This window comes from Oscarella lobularis, chromosome 6 (genome assembly GCF_947507565.1).
Source record: "Oscarella lobularis chromosome 6, ooOscLobu1.1, whole genome shotgun sequence".
In the NCBI taxonomy this organism is placed as follows: Eukaryota; Metazoa; Porifera; class Homoscleromorpha; order Homosclerophorida; family Oscarellidae; genus Oscarella; species Oscarella lobularis.
Window position 1 is genome coordinate 2,429,514 of NC_089180.1, and position 25,800 is coordinate 2,455,313.

Below are 25,800 nucleotides of genomic sequence, written 5' to 3' on the forward strand. Positions count from 1 at the left end.
TACAGATATTCTTACCAGTAATTGATTCTTGAAAAGGAGCTTCGCTAAAGAGTGCCTCCATTGGTATAGGCTGCTCATCTTCAACATCAGGAACATGTTGTACGTGCATAAATAATTACTGCAAGTGCAGGGCGTACCTATAATTTTAGGAGCAATCCTGCGAAGTGAATGTCCGATAGGAAGTGGAGCTGATGGTTGACTCGGTGATGACACACCTGCTCTTTTGGCCCGTTTGGAAATGATAAAGGGGCTTTTGAGAGGACTCCCTAACCTAGGCGAAGATGTCATCCTTTTGCTAACTGCAGCAAACTGCCGCTGGAATGAGGAGACGAGCTCGGATGTGGCCTGCGAGGCATCAACGAGGGATTTGCAAATTATTCCTAAAAATGCGGCTCCTGGAAATACTTTCTGCAGGCTTCTACACGGCGATATATTTCTGCGCAAACAATATTCCTGTTTTGAAGGAGATCTGCATATGCAGCAAGACTTCTCTTCCTGCAAATGCAATTTGGAGTTTAGAATTTTCATACTTTGCTCGATCTTTCGGTATCCAGTTTGCACTTTGCCCACGTCCTTGTTGCAACCGTAGCAAATTAAATCCGGGAAGCCAGGGGGCAAGCTCGGACACAGGCAACGTAAACTGTTCGCTAAGTCGCGGTTCCCTTTCCGGGCGGGGTTGTAGCAGACGTCTCTCGAATGGTTGGGCTGACCACACGTCCTGCATGAGAGCCGCGCGGGCGATTTTCAAAGTAAAGACAAAGCCATTATCCTCGCGAAGGTCCAAAGAGAAGCAAAAGCAAGCTAGAATGCACGCTAGACGCCCCCCTGCCTGCCTTCGAAGGTGATGAAAGCCGTCTCTCGACGTGAGAAGCGTCCTAAGCGTGTGAAATCAGGATGCGTGTGCACTTTCGGTCGACGCGAACGGCGCTTCGCCGACTCCCGTCGCCCAGCAGGCGTTTCTCGCTGAGACTTGGCAAAGTCCGTTGTCGGGCGTTTGGTAAGGCCGAAGAGTGTGCAGGCCGTTTGACTTCGATTACCGGATGATCGTCGTGATGGAAACGCTCGCCCGCGATCTTAACGCAATTACGGCACGACGCTCGCGATCATAACGCAATAACGCAATTACGGCCTTCCAGCCAATCACCAGCAAGTCTACGGATTCTTGTATACTCGCCGGTGATTGGATGCTGCTATAATCTGACCCCACCCTCTGTCCCGAGGTTCCAGCCTGTTGTTTGGGACCGTGCGTAGCGCGCGAGACCAAACACAGGCTGGACTCTCGAGCCTAGGTACGACCTGAAGATACAATACAAAAGAGTAGAGGAAATGTACTTGGCGGACACACTGTCCCAAGCATTTCTGCCAGGATCAACGGAAGAAGAGCAGCAACCAGAAATCTGTCTACAGATACTACAGATGAATCTGAAAGATGGCGTTGACCCAAGCATAATTAAAAAAATCCAATCCGCCACACGCGTCGATCCGGAACTACAAGTGCTTACAACGATGGTCTAGGAATGATGGCCCAAAAGAAAAGCCGACACACCTGACGTCGTAAAGCCGTACTACAGCTACAGAGAAACTATATCGATGCAGAATGAACTACTGTACAAGGATTTCAGAGTTATAAAACCATATACGCTGAAAAAAAAGATGATGCAGCAACTGCACAGTTCGCATCAAGAAATGGAGAGCAGCCTGAGAAGAGCACGTGAAAGCTTCTTCTGGTCTTCCATTACAGGCGCTGTTCGCAAGCACATCTCTGGCTGTGGAGTCTGCAACACAGTCAAATCAGCGCAGGAAAGAGAACCACTTCAGTCCAGTGAAACGCCAGAGCGCTCACGGACTAAAGTGGAAGAAACGGACATTTTTGAGTTCGAAAAGGCCAACTACCTTGTTATAGTCGATTACTACTCCAGCTACCTTGAAGTGGAGCCGCTCAAAGATTTGTTCGCTGCGACAACGATAGTCAAGAGTGCGTTCTCCCGACACAGAATACCTGATACAGTTGTTTCAGACAATGGCACTCATTTTGTTTTTTAACAATGGTTTGCAGAGTGTGGTATGATTGGCTTGCCACTTTGGCTGACTCGAACGTCACATTTGCGTGCTGGTGGCGAAGCATGTCCTTCAAATAAATGTTTTTGTGCTCGAGCAATAGATCCACGGGAATATTCTTCCTTCAGTATTAAAGAAGCGATTCCATCGTTGTCGATGCGCATCGGAAGGTGAAAGAAGAGCGTTCTGGTCGACAGTATACCGAAGCGAAGCAAGAGCGTATTTCTGCCTTTGGTGAGCCTTAAGCGTTCAACTCTTCCATGCTTAGATCTTCGTTGATGGCAGAAGATGGACAAAACAATTTCATCCAATCATCCTGATCAACGCCTTTTTTCTTATTTTCTTTTTTGCTGTCGTCGTCACTTTCCCACGACGCTTCATCAAAAGGCATGGTAAGTACTGCGTCGATGTCGTTTGATATTTCAATTTTGTTCCGCAAACTTTTACCGACAGTAATCAGAAATCGCTTATAAGAGTCGGCAGCAGAGAGAACCTCTCCGTCGGCTGCCGTTGTCAAATCGCTTAGCTGACAAAATGGCTTGTACTTCATCAGCTGGTAGTAGCAGTATTGTTCGTATTTTTTGGCATTCGTCGGATCGCAAGGTATTCGTGGAACAACGCGAACGACTAACGATTTGCCCCTTTTCCTCAGCTGTCCCTTTGAATTGTAAGTGTAATCCGAATCGTAATCCATGAGGCACAAATTCTGTGCCTCTGCGCTTCGCTTCATGTATTCTTCGACGGTTGTTGGAACAGTCGCACTTGCTTTTGACGAACGCGCACTCAGGTCAATTTCTCGCTTGTTTTTTAAGTGCAACGTCTTAAATTCGCGGGAAGCAGTGACCAGTTTGTCGCCCGTAATAAGATGACACGTTTCCTGAGCCGAATAATCCCGTTCACCAATTGATTTCATTAGCAACTTGGACACAACTTTTCGAGAAGGATCGCGCTTGTCAAGACCGTCCACAATCATTTGGAATGTTTGTGCAAGCGTTGTTGATTGTGGCTCACTCTTGGTTGCGTACTTTACGACGTACTTGGCAAGTCCAAAAGTACTTACGCAAACTTGCATATCAACGTTTGATCTCCAACCCTGAAGTTGTAAAGGATTTTGATTCGTGGGTCGTTTCGTTTTCGTTTTGTATCGACCGAAGGCTCTATTAGGTTATGCGGACATATTTTGAACTTTGTCTCCTTCTGCAAAACTTTTGGAAAGTGAAAGCGGCATACTTTAGTTTAGTGCCATCGCCCAGATCTTTCAAGCAAGCTTTGCTCTCTGTATGCCTTTGAACAGTGGCAATGAGCCTCTCGTAATCCGTGTCGTGATCCTTCACATCGCGCCACCTCTGATGGCATGGATGATCACTCGGATGCACCTTGGGCATTTGACCATCACCTGCATCGTCGAAAGAAGGATTAACTGTTGACAATAGCCAATCTGAAAATTTGACTATGTCTTTTCCTTCTGGCGCACAAATGCGTTCGACCGCTTTTAATTTGGCTTTCTCGTTATACTGCAAATCCATTTCAGGATACTCTTTTATACGTTTTATTATCGTTTTGAAGTCGGGTGCATCTCGTATCCAACCAAGACCGTGCAAATGAGCACTTCCTCGGTGTTGATACTCAATGCGAGCCCAGTAGTGCTCGAAGCCAAGAACTGGTACCAAAAATGTTTTTAAAAATTTAAACGCTCGTCGAGTGAAAAACCAATCTGCTGACATTGGATTTGAATTCAACGTTTCGTTTCGTTTTCGATAGCTACGATACAACTCCTCGGACGTGCTATCTTTATTGTAGTGCTGTGCAAGATCAAAGAGCTCGGGCCAGTGCAAATCAGCTGCACTAAGAGTAAAAAAGCAGCTGGGCTGACCGAGTTTTTCTTGCATAGCAAATAAATTTCGTCTTTGCATTATCAAATACTGCTTTGAGCCGTGCAAACTTTTTCCAAAGTGAAATACTTTGGATGCAAAATCGGGAGTTGAAGAAGTCTTCGACATCTTTTGCAACTCTTCGACAGTTAATTTTGCCTCTTCTGGATTTTGTTTAATAAACACACGCCAAGTTTCCAACGCTCGCCAACGCATCAAAGTGTTCAGTGCAAAGTATCTAAAGCGTGGATGCTGAGCAAATCGCCCGTCTTTGTAGCGCATCAAATGTTTTAGATAATCTGCAAGAGTCACCGATTGAACTCGTGGACTCCTGAAGTCACCTGCTCCAGTTGGGAAAAGCGTTGGAAATGCTTGCGTCTAGTAGCCTTCGGTGGTAAACTCACTTATAGGAGTGCTACCACAGGTAGGCCATTTCATGAAAGCTGAGCTTTCATCTACTGTTTCATCGTCGGACGGTGACGATTTTTGTTCAGACGATTGTTTCTTAGCGCTATACCAAGGTTTATTATTTATTTTGTTAATGACTTTGCGTATTTTCTCCGTTTCTGTCAGTCCCAATGAGGTCGACGGCAAAACAGAGTGGGAAAATTCGATATTATCATCGTTTCCTTCACCTGTTTTGCACGCGTCCGCTTCAGGTGCATTGGCACCGACAGGAGAAATGTCATTAGCTACATCATCTATCCAATCATCATCAATTTCAATCGTTTGAAGTTCTTTAAGCTCTCCGTCTTCAGGAAGAGCATCTAGCGCTACGGAATCTATTTTAATGTTACTGTAGTAGTTGTTTCGCTTTAGAAACACAAGTGCTGCATAAACTCGATCTCGTCGAACGCGAAATTCCATCACATTCCCGGAAATTCGCTTTCGACGTACAATTACTGTACCCAAGTTGCTCGCTGTTCGAGGCAGGCTGTTTACAACGGGTTGCACGTCCTGTGGCAAATTTAGAACGTGACCGCTGTAGCCATACTGCCTTCCAGACGGCAACCTGAATACGTTCATCATAAGCGCTATTTGCGATATGAGCATTTCCTCTAAAGTAGATAAGTCCCTAAGCAGCGGTGGAACGCTGCCAGGATTCATATTATTTTCTGAGGTAAGAAGGCCCGTTTGATCACTTCCGTGATCAATAAAGCACTGCCAGCACATCTCGGTGTCAGCCTTAATTCGCAATGTAGGCCAAGACTCATCTACTCTCGTGTTCGAATGACGAATGACGTCTTTGGCTAAGCGCTCCCGGCGCACTTCTTCTGCTTCGGCTTCTCGACTAAATACCTTTTTGATTGTATCACTTCTGCGCCTCTTACTTCGCTCAAAAGCACTTTCCATAGCTCTCTTTTCGTTATTCCACTGTCGATCATGATTCTTGGCATTTTCTGCTTCCTTCTTAGAGCGCTTAGAACGACGTCGGCGAGACCTTTCACGTTGGCGACGGCGATTCCACCAAAGAGGGACCTTTGTTACTTTTTAGGGGTCCTCATAACCGCAAAATGTCTCCGAATCGAGACGGCTATCTTTTACTTTGCTACAGATCGGAAGTCATACTGATAGATGCATCAACTGAGTGAATCAGGCGCACCGACGATGCTTCAACCGTTGTCTCGTCGCTGACAAACGGGCGCATCTGCTCTTTTTTACTAAAAAAGAACGTACTTGAGAATCGCTTGAAGAGAAGTCGCTCATTGTCCTTGCAATCGCAAATCCAAATGAATGAATGACCGTCTCATTGTTACGTCATTTCTCTTACGTCATCTTGTACAGTACGATCATTAATTCATACCCTGTTTCAAAGAAGGTAGATCGATCGGCCTAGCGATCGATCTTCGATCGGCCTACCGATCGATTGGCCTAGCAATCAATCTTCGATAAATGCACTTTACAAAATTGCTATACAGGGGTTCGCAATTTAGATACTGTGACGTCACCTTTTTCGGTACATTTTCTTCCAAATACGGGAGATTATGACAGCACAATGAATGTGATGTCATAAAGGTACGCTAAGTTTGCTCACCTTTTAGTCGTTCAAAGTCGTCGCTTCCCGGTGCCGGCTTTTGCGGCGGCATGGCATTTTCAGCAGCCTGCGTATTTTCTTCAGCCAGTGAGTCTTCTTTTCGGCTGTCAGAGACGAACTTTGGTGCTTCTGAAAGTGGCGGGAACAGAGAAGAACTTGCAGACCAATTGTAGTCCCCGTAGTCTTTTCCGAATATCAAAGCCTCTGTCTGCCAGAATCGTATCTCCCGGCAGGAGGAAGACAACTACTTTCAGTGAGACGCTTGTCGCTCACTTTGCCACCCCACCCTTCTGAAATGAAACTTATGGATCCCTAAGGCGTTATTGCGATATAGTACTTGACCGTATTATGATGTTTATATGTACTAAATGTCTGTACCCTTGCCAGCAAGGTCGTGGGCCTTTTAAGGAATATTTCAAAGCAGTCAATAACTGCAACACACGTGGGACAGTGCCTCACGAATGCGAGTGGCCTGGTAGCAAGAAGCACTTCTCTCTCAAAACAGACTTTGAGATGTTTCGAGACGAGCCACGCTTTACGCCGTCTTTCGGTCACCTCGCGCAAAGCTTTGCTTTTTCCCGTGACAATAGCAGGAAGACGGTAAAAGCTTCTTGTTTTTCGCCATTCGCGAGGTTTTTGCAGCCGACAACAGCACAGAAGTTCACCATGTCGAAAGTATACGCTCGGTTGTTCTCCAGCACGTGAACTAATTAGGAAGACACGCCTACTGCAACCGGTCTATACATAATGTGACGTCATATAATTTCGAGCAAGGTTAAATGCAGCTTTGTGCAAACAATAAAGCGCATGCGCGAAGGGTTCTTCCTTTTCTTGAACTACGTACTACATACACCTACCAATGGCTGAACAGTAACAAGGTCAATGTTACTGCAAATAAAAGTAAGTAATATAATTGTTAGTGGAACAGTAAAATAGTGAAATTGTGGAACAGTATAGCGTAGTGAAACACTAGAGACTGTAGTATAGAGTAGTCGAACAGTACAGCTAGTAGTTAACACGGTGGAATGGTGGAGCTGTTGCGAACTGTTTACCAATTGATAAAATAAATTAAAACCTTCTTCAGTTCTCATCTTCTGTAAAGTTTTTCTGATAGCGTTGCCCATTTCCTGACCTTCCACCGCAGAGAGTGAACGACTCTGAAGATGTCGACTAAGGTTGTCAGCACCCCTCTTCTCGCGACACTTTCCGCAATCGGTCCTCTGCTTGCGCTGTTCGCTGTGTTTCCTTTGCGATTACTTCGAATTGCTCTTCGCATCCTTTTGCGACTCTTATTGGCTTCGCGCGGTGAGCTAATTTTGTTGCCTCACGCGCACCGATCTGATCGACAGTTTTCGCAGGCAACAAAATGGGCGGACCGCGCGAAGCCAATGAGAGTCGCAAAAGGATGCGAAAAGAAATTCGAAGTAATCGCAAAGGAAACAGAGCGAACAGCGCAAGCAGAGGACCGATTGCGGAAAGTGTTGCGAAAAGGGGGGCGGGGGTGCGCAAGGAAATTAAATTGGCTCTGCATGGCAAGCCAATGAGAGACCGAGCAGCAATCATGTGATCGTCATCGTTTCCTAGCGGAAAGTGGCTTTCTCACTACGGCATACAATCTCCTGACCGAAGTTCTCTAGGCATAGCGGATGACACTCCGCAAGAAACATTAGCAGAACTGTTGTATAACCTTCGCGAAATGAACCACATTATTGAGGCCAGGACCCCGAGTCCTAACCCTGACCAATACGAAGCCTACGATGCCATTTGCTGCCACTCTCCTTCAGGGGGTAAAACGGCTCACTCTACTTTCAAATTACCACTAGACCTCTGCAAGGAAGACCACCCCTCCTGCAACATCGAAAGAGGCACAGTTAAATCTCGACAATAAACTGAGTGTCTGCGACGAATGCATTATGACCCATGGGCGCGCTCTTGAAGCTCTTGATCGCACGCTCCGCGACATTCGGCAAAACGACATTTTTATGGGCGGCCTCACTCTTCTCTTAGCAGGCGACTTTCGTCAAACCCTCCCAATCTAGAAGTACGCGTCTTGACCAATTACAGGCGTTTCTGAATGCATCTAGAACACTCTGCCCAACAGTAAGAACCTTGCATCTCAGCACAAATATGAGAGTGCACCTCGAAAATGACGTTATCGCAGGCCAATACGCCGACCTCCTTCGAATAGGAAACGGTGAAATCCCAACAGACGAATGCAACTTTTTCGAAATTCCGTGCGAAAATCCTATTTACTTTCCCGAACAACTTAAAAACGCCGTTTTTCTTGACCTCGCCGCTAATTTCACCGACCAAAGCTGGCTATCGAAACGAGCAATTCTTGCACCTACAAACGATGCAATGGAGACAACTAAGGACTCTCTACTTGACCAAATACCAACCAAACTTAAAGAATACCCCTCGATGGACACTCCAGTTGACGATGACGGAGTAGTACTTTTTCCCATGCACAGAACGTCTTAATTCCCTTGACCCCCCTGGGTTTCCTCCGCATATACTACTAGTCTCGCGTGGCCAGAACCTTCCCCTGTTTGATATAAAAATCACAGAGAAAGGGTCTGGGGACATCCCTTTGATCTTCTGGTGTTTCGCTCCACCCGTTAATGAGGGAGAACACGCCTAGCACAAGACCTTTTTGTCCCACGGACAAGTATTTACCTTCTACGCTTAAGGCAGCGAAAACGCTATGCACAACGCAATTGCTCGTAAAAGTTCTTTTGTTATTTTACCCGCGGCGATACCAATACGTTGCTCGAACGGTACGCAACGGGTTTAGCCGTAACTGTCGCGAAGGGTGGCTTGATCCACCCGTTCTGAGAGTTTCGCCAAGTTACTCCATCGAAAAACGTTCGGGTACCTCATAAAAAAGCACCGTTCTGGCGTTGCGGTTCTGTTGTCGCTGCCGTAAGCGTAGAAGGTAAATACTTGTCCGTGGGAGGGGACCCCGCCTAATTTTGAACGGGTTACCTCAGGGTACCCGCCGTAACCTCGGCCGCGATAAAACGCCAAACGACATCCGTGTGCTCCGCTGCCGAGCGCATTTTACGCTTTGACCGTGAACGCGGGGTTCAACCATCGTCATAGCCTATGCGAAAGCCGTTTGCCACGGGTAGCCAACATCACAACACCCTTCAGCTCGACTCAGTCGACGTTCGACGATTTTTTCAGCTTTCCACCGCTTGCCTATCTCGTCGATTTTGACAGCACAAATGTCGATCCGACGCTCTCTACTGAAGAAATTGACGCCGAGTTGCGAGTCTCACTTGTTCGCCGCTATTTGTTTAAAACCCTGCCTTTTATTTTGAACGCATTGCGGAATTTTCTAACATATCTTTTTTGAATCTCAGCAACGCGTGTGTTTAATTAATTTCATGACATAATTATATGATTTGTTGAACTTTTGCTCAATGTTTGACGACGCTCAACGTTTCAGAATGCTCCATACCAAACCTTATAGCTCTACATCTAGACATTCTCTTCGCAAGAAATCTTAATCATTTAGGATACCACGATCTTCCAGTTGCTGAAGATGTGACGGATTCGAATAAGGAAAGCCTCTTGTCTACGTTCAAAGTTGCTTTTAATTGTTTTTTGTCTTTGAATTTTCTTGATGTTGGCTGGATAAAGGACGCTCAAACAGTAACTGGTTGGGACATTGCGTGCGCTATTCTAAAATGTCTAAGATCCGGAATGACTCACCTGAACGTATCTGGTCTAACCTCTCTTTGTAAAAATTTTTGCTTCGTCAAAGATCTTGGCATTGAACGCAGCCTTCAATACCTTGGCGCTTTTCACATAATGCGATAACGACGATGACAACGACTATGTCGACGTTGCATGACTACAACTCTTCAACTATTTTAAGTAGCGATTTAGAGGCTGAAGCCAACAATTTGAAAAACGATGTGACAGAAAATATACTCCAGCGAAAATTAAAGTCACTGTAGGACAATAGCTTACGTCTAGCCAAAATTGTAGATGACGGTAAATGTGGTGTCTATGTCTCCCTGTGAAAGTAAAACCGCTTTTTTCTGTGGGGTTATACGGGTCTTTTTTACGTCACCGGTAGCAAAGTCGGTCTCGTACTGGCTTTCGACGCGTCGCCGCTCTTGCCCACGTAGCTCGAAGTAAACTGGGTCACTGCCTGTGATACTTCAAGCTACGAGGACGGAAAAGAGGAGAACGGCGACGCGTTGATAGCCAGTACGAGACCGACTTTGCTACCGAGAACCCGAGAACAACGAAGACCTACCTACCTGTTGTCAACGTGAAATCTGCCTATGGTCGTTTCTACTTCACCGTCTTCTGAAGATCGACGTCGGTATAGAGGATAACCGTTGAGGGATGCAATCATGAATGGTTTTGCGCAAAAACTCTCTTGGATAGTGTTTGGTGCATTGACCTGTTTTCATGCAAAAAAGTCTCGGATTAAGTTGGCCGCAAGGTCCGTGAATCCTGTGCCTGGTTATTGTTGCGAAAAGTGATGGTCTTCGTTGAGATCGGGAAGTTCGGCGCTTATGATGCTGTCTATTTGATCAGGACGAATTTTTTCTACCATCCAAGAGAGGCAGTGAACGTGAGGTAGGCCGCGCTTTTGCCACTCGATGTGGCACCTTTTGATGCCGTTAATGTGTTGCGTTTCCACGAGGTACATGAACCTTTGAACTTTTAATCGGAACACTCGGGCTATAAGATCGTGTTGATCTTATGGCGTTTTTCCGGAAAGGAGTTTGCTCGTAATTTCCAGCCAATTGGTATTGCAGGTCATGGTTATGAATAAATCGGAAGCTCCGTGATGCTTGACGTACGTCATTGCGTCTTGGCACTTTTCGTGCATGTATCGCGGTCCTCCGGTAAATGAAGAAGGCAAAACGACTAATTGATCAACGTTCCTCACGTCGCCATCATTTTTGACCGCATCTCTTAGTGCCGTGTAGGAGGCAGCACGAAGTTGTTCTTGTTTAGTGCGAAGGTGGTTCAGTCTGTCGGTTTCGATTATTCAAAAACGTCGACAATGAATTGGTGAGACAATTCGCCTGCACGCAGAAGAATGTTAAAGTCGCCGTCGTGCTGCATGATTCGAAATGCGTAAAATTGCAGCATAGACATTTTTTTCTCGGTGATTTGATTTGTTCGCGGATCCTTCTGTCTGCACAATATTGTGTAGCCATCTTCTCCTCTTGGAATAGAAGCGAATACTGTAAGGAATCGTATGATCTATGAATTTTGGTAATGCGTTTAATTCCACACTTTTTCACCTAGCTCGACGTTTCTCCGCCGTGCACCTTCTATTTAAATATTTTTTTTGCTGGAAAACATTTTTAATGGTCAGATGTCTGAATGCCTTCTGATCTTGCAAACGCATCCCTAGCTACAAACCAGTTTGCATGAACGATAGTGATCGACCATTCATAGCTAGGACTAGACGTCTTATATGCTAGTGTGGGAACACTTGTTCTTTCGCCAATGTTTTTCTTTTCTGGCTGAATTTAGTCTACGCCACGTTGATCTTGATTATGAGCCTGCCCCAAAGATATCGAACATCCGTTCGTCTGCTTCAGAATGGTTATCTTTAACATCTCCGACAAGCGAGTCAATTTGTTTGTCTGTAACGGCATGCACTGAAACACCTGGAACTGATGGCAATCTTAGCAGCGCGACGCTTAGCAGCGCGATGCTTAACCGCGCGACGCTTAACCGTTTGCGTAGAGAAGTAACGGACGTGTTTAATGTCATTTGGAGTATTTTCAGACTCTACGAAAGGCCGCACAATGACGCCTCGTCAATTGGTCATCGACGTTTCTCTCTATGCATTGAAGGAGATAAGTTTTAAATAATAAGGCGAAGTACTAAGTAGAAAACAACGATTATTTTAATTAAAAAATTACGTTGGTGTAACGGAATTGTTGAATTTGAACCCAGAGACAGAATTCTCCATTTTGGAGTTCAATGAACAGAATGCCTTACTGCAAGAAAACTACAGAAATTCTTAGGAAGAAATCGCGTCAGTGTGATTGTCAACAAAGGAAAAGGCTTTTGGTAAAAGCGATTGCGTAAATCGATTTGACTGGTATTAGTCTGGATATGTACTTAAAAATGAGCTAAAAATGAATAGGTATGCCACAGACCTAAATCGTTCTAGATTGCCGCTTTGGTGGAGGTCGATACAGGCGTCAAAAGAGATATGTGTCAAGTCGCAGTCAAGTGGCGAAAAGTATCCACTCATTCATTTCTCCGCAAAAGAGCTGCAGAACGGTTCACGGACGGCTTGGTAACGCGCATAAATTAGTTCTGTAGCTAAAGAAACCTAAAGGATATTTGTTCAAACGATAAGCAAAAAAATGGAATTCGAAGTTGCAACGTCACTTTTCGCTCATCGGCGACAGCATTGATAAATTCAGATTCTTTAGCTGTATCGCTCGTTCCGGCTGAAAGCTTCTGGAAGAACATGGTACATTTAAAACATACTTTAGGTAACTACAACAGAATCTGATGTGCACTCACCATTAAAGAGTTTTCGATGGCAACATTTGTTACGTCAAAACACTTCATTTTTGCTTTAGAACCTGGTTACCAATGAGACAAAACATTAATTATAATCATACGTATCCAAACTCCACGAATAAACATATTTATTCGTACGGTCAATTTATACCTCACCGGGAAGCGACCTGCTCCGCCACGTTTATCCGTCAGCAAATATAGGGTTTTATTTGTATAGACAGTTTTAGAATTGTCCTATAGTGTTTATTTGTATAGTTTCAAACGGTAGTGCGGATTTCATAGTACGGTGTGGCTAGAGTCACGGTACCGTCACTCAAGTCTCACGGCTTGGAGTCACGGTAATCTACCGTGCGCTATATTACGTCATAGTAAATTTGCCGAGCCGCTGCCAAGCACTCTCCTACGTCCGAGACTTCGGGAAGCTAAAAGCTTGAGCTGAGCGGGCAGTGTTTCGTCCGTCATCCTGAGTACAGAAAAACGTCGGGACATCGACGCTATGCTCTATAGAAGCCTTTTGTAAGCAAGCATGCGCAGTTAGTTCTTTCGAGAACTTAGCGAGTGACTGCATTGTCATGTTTTATTTTTTATTTTTTTATTGATCTATTTTTATTTAGGGTTGTGACATCCTCTGCAAAACCATGTGCTACTCCTGGGTTCCTTAATAACACTCGCACAACGAAAGTGATACCAGTTAAGTCAAGAATCGCAGCATATAGATTTGGGATCATCACTTAAAGCACCCTGACATGCATGGCAACGCCATGGACGGCCCTCAACTTTTGCTTGGCGTCTTCAACGAGCAGCCAGGCATCTCGGGTGAAGTATCGACGAATCGATGTAATGTCAACATCCTCAATTCGAGCAGCATCCGGTATGTTTTCCGGTTTGCTCTCCACGTCTTCTTCCTGTATTTCTATGTCTAGAGTAACCATTGCTTTGCAAGGTCTTTGTTACTTTGCTTGTAACTGACCTTCCCGCAAAGGCAGCTGTTCTTTCTCACACGCTGTTCAATGGAAAACACGGCTGCAGCTACTACACTATCAAGGAAGAATTTGTTCTCTAGGGCCGTGGTCATGCACGCATATACAGCCACAAGCCCATGTTGGAGACGAGATCGCATCAAAGCATATTAAAAAATGCAAAATTTTAATTGGAAAAAACGTCTAACAAGTCAAAAAGCTTTTCGCTAACAATTTATTTTATACAAAGACCTGTTTTGAAAATCAAGAGAGTTTCCCCTTTAGCTCGCTTGAATAGCTTCGATTTATCTTGAAGTGTAGGAATCGACTATGGTAAAGTCCCAAATAAAAGCCGCGGCCCAAGTCAATAGTAGCAGCAAAAAAAGTGCGGTCTCTATTCGAGCGTGAGGGTTATATTTCTCGTAAAAACGTTCGCAATGGTATCGAAGTGGCTTTGCCTTAATTGTGCAAAAACCAGTGCAACACATTTTTCAAGTTAGTGCGCGGCCCGTTCAAGGCACTCGATTGCGGCCGAACGGCGAGAAACTACGTAGCGGATCAAATGTAACGTTCAAAAGAGAGCCGACGAACGCGGCAGACACGCATGCGATTCGGGTACTGTTTGACAACGAAACGGTTGGTTACCTCAAGCGGAACGTTGCGAGAATTCTTGCTCCATTCTTTGACCAAAAGAGAGTACTGATCTTTGAGTAAGGAAAGTCGCTCTCGAAGATCGCTCTTATCATGTTAAGAGATATTATCCATTTTTTGCAGGGGAATCCATACTTTTCCGATGCTGGAGGGAGTAAAAGCTGGAGACACCGCGTGTGGGACGTAAAAGTAAAGTGTGAAGTACTGGCGGACAAAAATGAAAGTGATGACATCAAGCGATATATCCAAAAATTTGCCAACAATGACTTTTATACTTGGTAGGACACAAATCACGCTCCTGGTGACGTCAGACACCTTGGCGGAAAGTCAATTATTAGTCCAGTGACCAGTGGCGACGACGAATGTTCTAAGAAAAAAGAGGACCATAGCACGACTTGGGAGCAGGAGAAAAGTGAAGAGAGTCAAGTGGTTGTAACAGGAGAATACGTTCGCGACTGGAGATATAGGAAAGAGAAGCAAAAGAAGACGACGTAAAGAAAGAAGAAGAAGACGAGTGTTTGGGAGAGGAGAGGACAAAAGAACCCGAAGGATGGAGGAGAGAGAAGAGAGGACCCGAGCAAGCGCCCACCCCCGCTGTTAGGCCCAAAATAGTGTACAGGGTAAGTTACACTCTGTGTAAACGCCCACTCAAACACGGGACATTGCATCGGTTGCGCACCTGCATTGCATCAGTCGCGCACGTACAAATGGCTAAGCGGCATGCATCTTACGACGTTGCATTCAAATGCTCGGCGATTTTCTAGCACAGACAGCACGGGAGGAATGTTTCGAAGACAGCAAGAGAGTTCAGAGTCGTCAAGACGTCGACGGCGAGTCTCTCAAACGGTTCCCCGACTGGCAATGGTTGAAGTCGACCGGTTTGTGGGCGGGGCCAGTGAATCGACTGCTCCGACCTTCTTCGGATCAACGGCAATTCTGTCCGGAGTGACGAGAAATCCGAGGTAACGTAGCTCGCGGCTTCCTATCTCGCACTTTGTGGGCTTCAATTTCAGGTTTGCCTTTTTGAATCGATCGAATACGTTTTTCAGATCGACGAGATGCGTCTCGAAGTCACGTGAATAGACGAGGACATCGTCTCTGTAAACTAGACAGCTCATCCACTTCAGTCCGAGTCCATGGCCCGTTGGAATGTACTCGGTGCATTGCAGAGCCCGAAGGGCATGACCAGGAACTCGAAGAGCCCGGCGGGTGTCGCAAAGGCTGTCTTTTCAATATCGGATTGTGCGATAGGAATTTGCCGGAAGCCAGTCCTCATGTCCAGTAAGCTGAAGTACAGGTTTCCAGCGAGCGAATCCAGGCTCCCATCAACGCGAGGTATGGGATAGCGATCCTTCTTCGTGATTTCGTTCAACTTCTGATAGTTTACGCAGAATCGTGAAGATCCATCGGGCTTGTCCGCCAAAACGACGGGGCTTGACGACGGCGACTGCGATTCTCGAATTAACCCAGCCTCAAGCATCGATGATGTTTGGCGCTCGATCTCGTCTTGAACCGGCGGAGACACGCGATACGGCGGTCTGTTCACGGGCTGTGCGTCTCCCGTGTCGATTCGATGATGGACTCCACGGATTCGTCCGAGGTCTTCGGGACCCGACGAAAAGATTCCAGCATAGGCATCAACTAAGGCGGAAAGCTCTTGGATTTGGTTGTCCGTCAGCTCCTCGTTAATCTTCACAACTCCGCTTGGCTTCCATAAGTGGTCCTCCGGCGTCTTCTCGGGTATCTTCACCTGCTCCATGCTCGGCAGTTTCAGAATGACCGGATTTCGATCGCAGCTTGGCGCAATGACGCAAACACTGCGACTTGATTCGGTGGGTACCGATGTTGCCGAAGCTGTCTTCTGAGAATCGTCTTCAAGGAAAGCACCGAGCATTTTTACGTTGGCTTTCAACTCGCTAGGGGCCTTAAAAGTCACCAACCCCGTTCCAAAGTCCATATTCACCTTGTAGTCCACTAAGAAGTCCCACCCGAGGAGAATCGGAAACGTGAAATTCTCCGCGACTTCGAATAGATGGACGACGCGTACAGGACCAATTTCTAGCTCGAGATCGACGATTCCGGCCACGGACATTGTGCTTCCATCTTCGACGTTGTTTCATTGGGACGTCGATCTCCTCCAGAAACGCCTTAGACACCAGGGAAGTTGACGCAGCTGAGTCGAGGATGCATATCACAGGAGTAGTCCCGTTCACTCTGAGTTCACAACGAGAAATTTCGTTTCGACGACCCTCACTTGTAGGTTCCTCCGTTGCGGCACAGCGTCCCATTACGTTCACCTGTGGCCTTGCATGTTGGGAGGTATTGACTTGCGTCGGTGCGGGCGCTGGTTGCGTGACAGCTGGCTGACTAGGCACAGGATTGACGTATTGCGGCATTCCTCCGTAGGTTGGGTAGGCGGGCGGCACTGCTTGAGGCATCAATGGCATTCCTTGCTGCTGCATCATCGCTGGCATTCTTTGCTGCACGGGCATCTGCATCGGAGCTTGCGGACCGGAAATCGGCGAATAGCCTCCTGACGGCCATATCGGAAATCCCGGCATCCCGAACGTCATCGGCGGCGTTGGCGTCGGGCAGGGCGTCGGTAGTCTCGTTCCCAGCCCCTCCCCCTCCGTTAATATCACTACGGGGAGAGGGTCTGGGGACATGCCTTTGATCTCGTTGTGCACCGCTCCCCCCGATTTTGGGCGGGCGATAATTGGATGACGTAGTAGCGGCGAAGTAGCAAGTGCACGCGCGAAGTAGCGATTCAGCTTTTCGCGTCGATTTCTAGCTACATTACAGTACGGATCGCGAGTCGCTCTATAGGGTATGCAAAGGGGCGCTGCAGAACGGTTTCGCCGGTATAGAGACCTGCGCTCGTGTGCGCTTATCTCGCACTGCACTCGCCGACTACTGCCGGCGAAACCGTTTTGCAGCGCATACCCTATATAGCGAGATTCTCGCGATCCGTGTAGCTAGAAATCGACGCGCAACGCTGAATCACGTGTGCACTTGCTACTTCGCGCGTGCACTTGCTACTTCGCGGCCACTACGTCATCCAATTATCGCCCACCCAAAATCGGGGGGAGCGGTGCACAACGAGATCAAAGGCATGTCCCCAGACCCTCTCCCCGTAGTGATATTAACGGAGGGGGAGGGGCTGGGAACGAGACTAGGGCGTCGGCAATGCGAAACTCTGTCCCGTATTCGGATACGCGACTGCTGTGGCGCTCTTCTCCTTCGCCATTCTTTTCTTACAATCAGCTATTCGATGGCCCGGCTTCTTGCAGTAGAAACACGGTCGAATCTTCGGGTCGTTCACCCGCGGCGCCTCGCTCGTCATGGCAGCGACGACAGCGGACCGGTCTTTGTTCCGTAGCAGCTTGATAATTTTGCTTTGCTGTTCGATCAGTCGAGACATGGTCGCCTCCGATTCGCTTCTCTCGGACGTCGTAGCTGTCAGGATCGGGTGATGTTCGCTTCTGATGGTTTGAGGATAGTTCTGTTTCTTCCAGACTTGTTCAGCTTTTTCCGCCGAAGCGATGGCGTCGGTCAGGCTTGCCGGCGTGTCCCTCTCCATCTCCACCTGGAACTCATGTCGGAGTCCCTCAGTGTACCACAGCACGATGGCGGCGATAGAATGTCCCTGCGGATCCACTTCCTGTAATCGGAGGAGGGCATTCCGATACCTTGAGCTGTATGTGGCGACGTCTTCATGTCGTCCCTGCCTGATCCCGATGAGCGCTCGCGTAAAATGTTGCATCGGGTTCTTCGGCCCGAACGTCGTACGTATGAATAACTCGAACTCGTCCCACTCCAGTTCTTCGTCGCCGAGCATGAGCGCGCGGTACTCCGCCTGCGCTCGGCCTCGTAGGTGCGCGATCGCCTGCTTGAACTTCGCGCGGTCACTCCATCGCTCCAGTTTCGCGATGGCATTGATTTGGAAGAGCCAATCTTCGTAGTTTTCACCTGCGTCGCCGTGAAACTTGTCGATGCGAGCGGCGTAGCTAATTCCTTCCTCTTGCTCACGCCGAGGTCTGATTTCTTCCTCCTGCGGCGGCGGCTGTCTTCGACGTGGCATTCTCGTTGTGCGCTTTTCCGAAGCTGACCTCTTATCTCGGGCGGCAATCTGTGGCGCGTCGAGTTTCAGCTGTGCACTTCGCGGGCGCGCGTCGAAAATATGCAACAATTGCTGCTGCGCGGCGAATTCTTCAGCTGAGCTAGATAAGGTCCGAAGGCGCGCTGATTACTTGCAGCTGAACCTTCGCAAACGCGCTCAAAGTCCGAAAACGCGTAAACTAACGCTCGTTCGAGGCGGCTTCGATCGTCCGTCTACTAGCGGTGAAAATCGACGTGCAGCTCGTGCAGAGCTTATTCCTGAAGTGACGACTTCCGCTGACTATTCCGAAGCAGGATCGACGAATTTCACACGAAATGGTAGGTAGGAAGGGCGACTCGGTCGGTGATCGAGTGTTCTTTTCCCTCCTACCCGGATTCTCCACCAAAACTGTTGAGCTCGGTACTCCTTACTATGATCCGCTCACGAAGGATCCGGAGGCCAAAACTGTCTTTATTGGTAACATCTTCCACTTATATACTACTACAACTAGAACGCGCGCTATCTGTCCTACTAGACCCTACTGAGGCCCTCACGAAGGCAAGCCCTAATCTCTGGTTTGACGAGCCATTTTTCGATTAGTGAATTCGGTCGCGAAATATGGCCGTTTTTAGAAGAGTTAGGTCGTTTTTTCCTCGCCACTTTGTCGAAATCGTGCTGTATCCCACGAAATAGGCGACGAATCAAAAAAATGGCCCGAAATCGCTTCGCATGAGAGAAATCTTGCACGAAAAATACTTACATCGACTATTTTAGTCGCCATTGCTGCGGTCGACGCGAAACCGCCACGGATTCGGCTTCGTTGCAAAGCGTTAGTGCGATGAAACAACGTAATGATTACGTAGCTAGAAGGCGTGACAAGTCTCTAAATTAGACAAGTGCCGCCTTATCCTAGCAACAGTAGGATATTACCACCTTAATTAAGCATTACTTTACGCACATGAAAGCTTTACCCGATCCGTCTTCGGCGGTTCGTCGCGGTGGTTTTCAGCACATTTACTGGGGCATTTTCCATCGCGAGACGTGCTCCTTTCTCTTGTTATAGTGCAGAACTGATACGAAAGCTTTGTTTAGAAGCGTTAAAACGTAAATAGAGGCGTTAAACCCTTTCCTTTCATGAACTTTAAGTTACCAGTGCTATTAATATTGTGGGCTTGGGCTTCGGCCGCTTCTATGGAAGGAGCAAAGTCGGAGGCATTCACGCTTCAATCTGTTGCGGAAAGCCCTGGCACGCTGTCAAAGCAGGTAAGAAGTGTCAGTGCTGGTGCCAAACCAAACCGTTAAGGAGGGTCGACAAAGCGAGATTGACAGCCGTGCTCTCGTTGCGGAGCGAAGAGCCATAGCTCATCGGAGTGCTGGTTCAAAGACAAAACGTGCAATTTCTGCAGGTCGATTAGACAATTGGAGAAGGTCTGCAGGAAAAAGGAGACCCAGATGAAACTGACGCCGGCTATGAAGGCGACGCAAAAGCCTAAACCGCGAACGCACGGCGTAGCGGCGGAGCCGGAGGCGGACGTCGAGTACTACCTCGACGCCATCAATTCAGATGTCTAGATAACCCAATTATGGTCATTTCCGTTTATGAGAGACGATTCTAATTTATTTCTATTAGAAAACAATAACATGTTTTTATGCTTCAATAGCTTCTGCCCCTACAAGTTGTGCAATCAGTGTTACGATCAGGAATTTAACACTTTGTTTGCCTTACTGCCCTACTTCTGTTGACTCTTATTATCTGTTGTTTCTCAAGTCAATGGGTAATGTGATTTTCTGTCTCAAAAAGAATATACTGCCCTTATGAACAGGAGGGAAAAACCACTGCGCATGTGTATGTTGCTAGAAGGATTTATATAACGGCACGTGATTGCGAGCCAATCAGGAGCGCTCATTAGAGTGGCGTATCTCGGTTATCCCACTCTTCCGGTCTATACACCACTCTTCCGGCGTATACACCACTCATCCGGGTTAAAAGTAGAAGATCGCGTTCGAATTCGCGTTCGAATTCGCGCTCCTGATGGACTCGCAACACTCGGGGCGAGGGTCTCGCCCTAGGCTTCGCCTTGGGCCAAACCCCGCCCCTCGTGCTCTAAACAGCGTATCCCACTCGCCGCAGTTGTGTAACATATACTTATAGGCTTCCGGCGTGTTTTTCTAAGACTATGCTGGATTCCTCCCCGTTACGCCAGGGGAGTCTGGCCCAATGCGCACTCTGTGATAGAGCGATCCATCGAAATACAGAGACACACTGGGCGGGACAGACAATGACGTAGCAAATCATTGTGAGATCAAGTAGCAAATTCGTCCAGCTGAGGCGTGAAATGCGAAACTAGGCCTTTATCATTCTTTTGTTTGGCAGAAGTCTTTCCCTTAGGCAGTCCTTCCTGTTCTTAGGCCGAAACGTTATTTAGCAATGTATCCAATTTAGCATATAATTGTGTGCAATGTTTGCACATGCGCAGTGGTTTGTCCCTCCTGCTGCCCTTTTAAATACTTTCTTTAGGTTTGAGCCTGACTAATCGACGTTTCAGTCTTGGACTCCTCAGCATGTCATCCACGTGCTGTCGCGCGTGCCTCTGGGACGCAACGATCGAAGTATTCAGTTGACGGCATCATGTACCGCAGCTTTGCGCGTGAGGCTCAGCGAAAGAAGCTGGCGATCGCTAACGGGAAGGAGAGGACGACAGAATGGTACGAAACGTCGATTCTGAAGCAGATAAACGCTCTGCGCAGCTCAAACAACTTGTTCGACATCGTTCCTACGACGAACACGGACGTTAGCGTTCGCATTTTGGCGCGAACTTCCCTCAAGCCCGATAATATAGATACACCACGCTCGAATATACAGCAAATGCACTGTTCTTACGACCATTATCAAGACGCGGACAATCAAATAACTCTCTGGCCGTCACGTCAAACCAAAAAAATCTGTTATGGTCGGCGAAATAAATTTTTGTTCAAACGCCATCATTGGCTGTGAGTAAAGCAAGCACCATCCTTTCGTTCAGAACTTGGAGCGAGCGTTTTGCGAAGCGAGCTCTAATGCCGCTGCCAACAGTCTCTTCGAGCCGTGTTCAACACATGCGGCTTTTCGATCGCCGGGCGAGCGTCTCAATCGAAGAGACGGGATCACATCAATGACCTTCCACCTGCCGAATTCTGGCTTTTCGGCCATTGCAAGCACCCGGATAAATAGTTTTGCTCATTACATGTATGTAATCATCAGTTCAAAGCAGGGTTCGAAGGCCCCCCCGCATCGACGTCCTTAACTTGAACAGTCGATTCACTGCTTTCCTGCATGCCGATGGTGAACAATGAGGACTTCCGCTGCAAGAACGAGTCGATGTGCCGAAATTCGAACGCTAAGGTCCATACTTTTATAGTTATTTAAACTCGTTTCGAAGCTAAAGATCGAACACGTCGAGATGACATCTTTCTCCAGGATGAGAGTCTACCTTGCAGCGCAGGTCTTTTCACTAATTTTTATTCCTGTTGACATTACTGTGAAGTTCATGAGCCAAAGTGTTGCCAGTGCCCTGAAGCATTACGAAATTGAGGGGTTTTCCGAAACTGCCCGCTTCTGTCGTATGTTCGACAGAGCTTTCGACGCATTAAATGCTTGTGCCGTTCTAACGATCCTAAACCTTTGCGTAGAGGTTTCAGAAGCTTAGATGACGAACGACTCCGGGTAATATTAGTCATCAGCACTATGACACTCTTAACAATTAAATAGCGTCATCATGGATGAAAATCTACAAAGAAGAGAAGCGTAAAGTAACCCAAAAGTCTAAATCTCTGCGAAGAACATTGCTTAGATCAGACAGAACTGACTGATTTTCAGAGTACTTGCTTTTATTTTCTTCGTACAACTTTGTTTAGCAAGCGGGGTTTTGTCAATACTCTTAGACTCCACTACATTTAGTCTCCTTTTTCGACTGCCGTTACCTCTAACGGGATCAAGTGCTATTGATTATTGAACTCACAACGAAGAGGCGCTGTCTAAATATTGACTCACATTAGGATTGTCGCTACGTCCACCCCTTGATCGCTGCTTCCCAAAATAATTCTCAAGCGGATCCTGATTCATTCGGGCACTCAAAAGAAAAGCCTTATCTAAGCCTGGAATGGAGAACAGGTATCTTGTCATTTCCACAAAAAATCTTACTAAAAAATAAAAATAGATTGTAGAAACGCCGAGCTGCCTAAAAGGTACCGATACGCTATCCAAGAAGCGTTTCGTGACTGAGAGTCATTTATGCTCGTTCCTGACTTGTGAGGCCAGGTATGGACAGCACGTATTGTGTCCAGTCTTTAAGATATCCTAGGAAATCGTTCTCCAGCCACTAAAGCACCAAATATCAGCAAACTTTTATAAGCAGAAAAACAGCTTTTTACGTCCAATTGTTTGTCATCTGCTGAGTACAGTTTTTGTTGTCCGCCCACATTGAAAATCTAACAGGAATGATGCCAGTAGTGTGGTTGGCCAATGACGACAATCAGATCGTATTTCTCCGCCAGTTGCTTTAATGGTTCAAATAGCAGCGGATAGAACAAAGAGTTGTAACCAGCGAGGTAGCTTGCCAACCTCAACGTTGTTCTAAGCAACACCCTTACAAAGAAAGTTTGGGCAACTCCAAAAAATGGTTTTGGCAAATATCTATAAGAAGCAATTCTCTAACACCTAAACCAGCTTAGAATAGTGGCAGACTTTTCCATTCTGGGTCACGCGTCCACTAGCAATTTAACAGTGTATCCATAGACAATAAAACATTTACAGATGTACCTTCGCTCTCAAATATAAGCTATTTATGAAATTTTGGATCAACTTTAGGTATTCGATTAATTAAATGTAACAGGAATATTTTTAGCAATGCATTATTGCCCTAAAAGAGATCTAGCTTTTGACTCTGTTGCACACATTATGCAAGATGTAAATTATCGGTTTGTATTACCGGTAATCAAATTGATGTTCCTACCTTTTGCCCAGTCTTGGCTTTGATGGTTTCGAAAATACTTTGATCGCAACTAACTGGGGCGTGTCCAGTAAACAGCCGTCGGAATTTCTCACGAGGCGAGCTTAGTAAATGTCCGCGAAACCCCCAGCGCCCAAGAAGTCGGGGTTGTTCGGATCCTTGCGACTCTTGCTGTACTCAAAATACGAGGTTTCATATAACGGCAATGTCGCAGTTCGACCGGCCATATCCGCGTTTCCTAGTATCCGTGCGCACACTGAACGTAGACTAATCTCGTGATCTGCAATTTCCTGGATGTAAATGCTCATGCTTCTGTTTTCAAAAAAATTAAAAGCTAAAATTGTAAGCATGAAAAAAATTTCTAACGTAATGAAAAATGTCAAATACAAAAAACTTAACATACAATATTATTTAGGCAAAAGAGAAAGATTTAAATTACGGTAGTAGACGTTGATTTGAGCTCATCATTGCCTCGCCTGAACCGCCTGCCAATACGGAACAGACTTTCAGATAAACGACGAACTATGGAACATTTTGCGTTTCAGTACCTAGAAAATGGAACTTGCAGTCGCCGTCGCTCACACCGTCGTCGACACCGTCGACGTTGTTAAGGCAATCGCCGTCGCCGTCTCTGTCACCGTCACCGTCACCGTCAACGTCGCCGTCGCCGTCATCAATGCCGTCGCCGTCACCGTCGCAGTCTTCTAAAAATTTATGTTATTTCTACGATCGACATCAAACATTTAAACTTACTGTATGTTCTGTCTACGGGAATTTTTCGAACAATGTGCTTTTTCTTTTGTATTTTAGAAAGGCCACGGCATAGCGATACGTTCAATTTGAAGAATCTGTCTGTTTTCTAGCGCAGTTTTTGTTGTAGTGAAGAGCACTGACAAATTGCATGTAACAGAAAAACATGCTGGTGAAAATGTATTAAAATGTAATACTATAACCCTGCCCACCCGGCACGCGTGCGATGAACGGCCACTATCCACTTCTTGCGTAGCTCAGAGTGTTTCGGAAAGTGAAACAAGAGAACGCCGTCCTTCGACGTTTTGCTGCAGCCAGCGGCGACGCACCTATGCGGCATTTACGGGTGAAAGAAAGAAGAGACCGGGACACGCAAATGTGTGGCAGGCGCCTCTAGCCATGTACACTCTTCACCTATCTACGTCATCGGCTGAAGTGAGAAACATGAATATCTCCGCCGGAAGTTATATTTAGACATAATAATTTTTGCAGATTATCGAAGACAATGAAAGCAACCCAGACGTCGGTCAAACTGAAAAAAACTTCCCCACTTAAGTTGCCCTTTAAACCCAAGCTCTCTGCCTTCTAGCGATATGCGGAAGTATATAGGCACTCTTCTAGCATTTTGTGATGTCATTTTGACCTCTTAAAAATCAAGCATCGCCAGAGCTTTATCTCGATTGCTGCTCTCCCCGCTAAAGCCATTCAGATCATAACGTGCAAACTTTGGATCAGGTCCAAGAGCTTCTTTAACATACCTTTACTTAAAGCTCATTCTTTTAGCTACATCACCCAATTCTTGTCTGTGATCTTTTTGTCAAGTAGCAAGATAACACTTTCGGTGCAGCGTACGCCGAAAATTAGGCACTGAAGGTCGAGCATCATTGAGAGATTTACGACGGATGCAACTAGGATCGTCTTTCTCCAGCGCTTCAATGCACTTGAGAATTCAACGAGGCAGGCCTCTTTTGCTAAGATATTTCCAATTAAGTTCTTTCATAATAGCCCTCGCATCAATAATTTTTTCTTGTTTGCAAAAAACGATAGGTACTTTTTTATTCTAGTTGGCTGTCGTTCTTTTACAATATTTACAAGGCTCTTTAAAGGGTTAAAAGAGCGAAATTTAGAAAATGTTGATGTTTAAACATTACATCCGGAACGTGTGATTTTTATTTGCTAATAACTCGCAAACGGTTTGTTCGATTTTGATCAATTTCCCGACAAATTCTGCATCAGAAATTAAAATCACTTGATTTAATTGATATTGGCATGTTTGGCGAGCAACGGCGAAAGCCGCGTAGTGTTTAGTAGAGATAGCTAAAGTCCCAGGAAAAATGTGGCTGCCCCAACCTCGAACTTTGAAAGCGAAGTCGCAGCCAGTGCAAACTAGCATAGTTCAATGCCATTCCAGGCAGGTAGTTAAATTTCTAAATTGCACTTGAATTCATTCCTTCGCAGCTGAGAAACCGCAACTTTTCGCCTGTAGGCGACAAAACATCCCTCTACATTTCACAAGACATACAGACAGAGTAATTTCAAACAGTTTTTTTGTGGCGAGTGATTAAAAAATTATCGGAAAAAACCCGCAATTATAGCGTAAATGGTAATACTAGTCTGAAAAACAACCTCATTCATTATTCGGCAAGTAAACGTTTGAAATTTTCCTTGCCCAAAACTTCCACATAATACTTATTTAGTTCTTCAGCCATGACATCTCAAATTCTCTTATCATACTCGATGTGTTCAACGTGGATCCTTGTGTATATTACAAAATTGCAACACGTAAGACCGGTTATCCCCATCTGCCCCGTAACCTGGTATAAATACTGATGATTTCTCGATTTCCCGTAGCCGCTTTAGCATTTGT

The 25,800-nt window shown here is 46.3% G+C and overlaps 1 protein-coding gene across 1 annotated transcript; it reads right to left on the minus strand.

The window, feature by feature from the left end:
* Positions 1–2,299: 2,299 nt before the first annotated feature.
* Positions 2,300–4,058, minus strand: LOC136188177 (uncharacterized). Its single transcript, XM_065975910.1, has 2 exons — positions 3,289–4,058; positions 2,300–3,215 (listed from the first exon to the last, which is right to left on the minus strand). Exons 1-2 carry the CDS (start codon positions 4,056–4,058, stop codon positions 2,300–2,302), a joined length of 1,686 nt encoding a protein of 561 aa, XP_065831982.1.
* Positions 4,059–25,800: the final 21,742 nt, after the last annotated feature.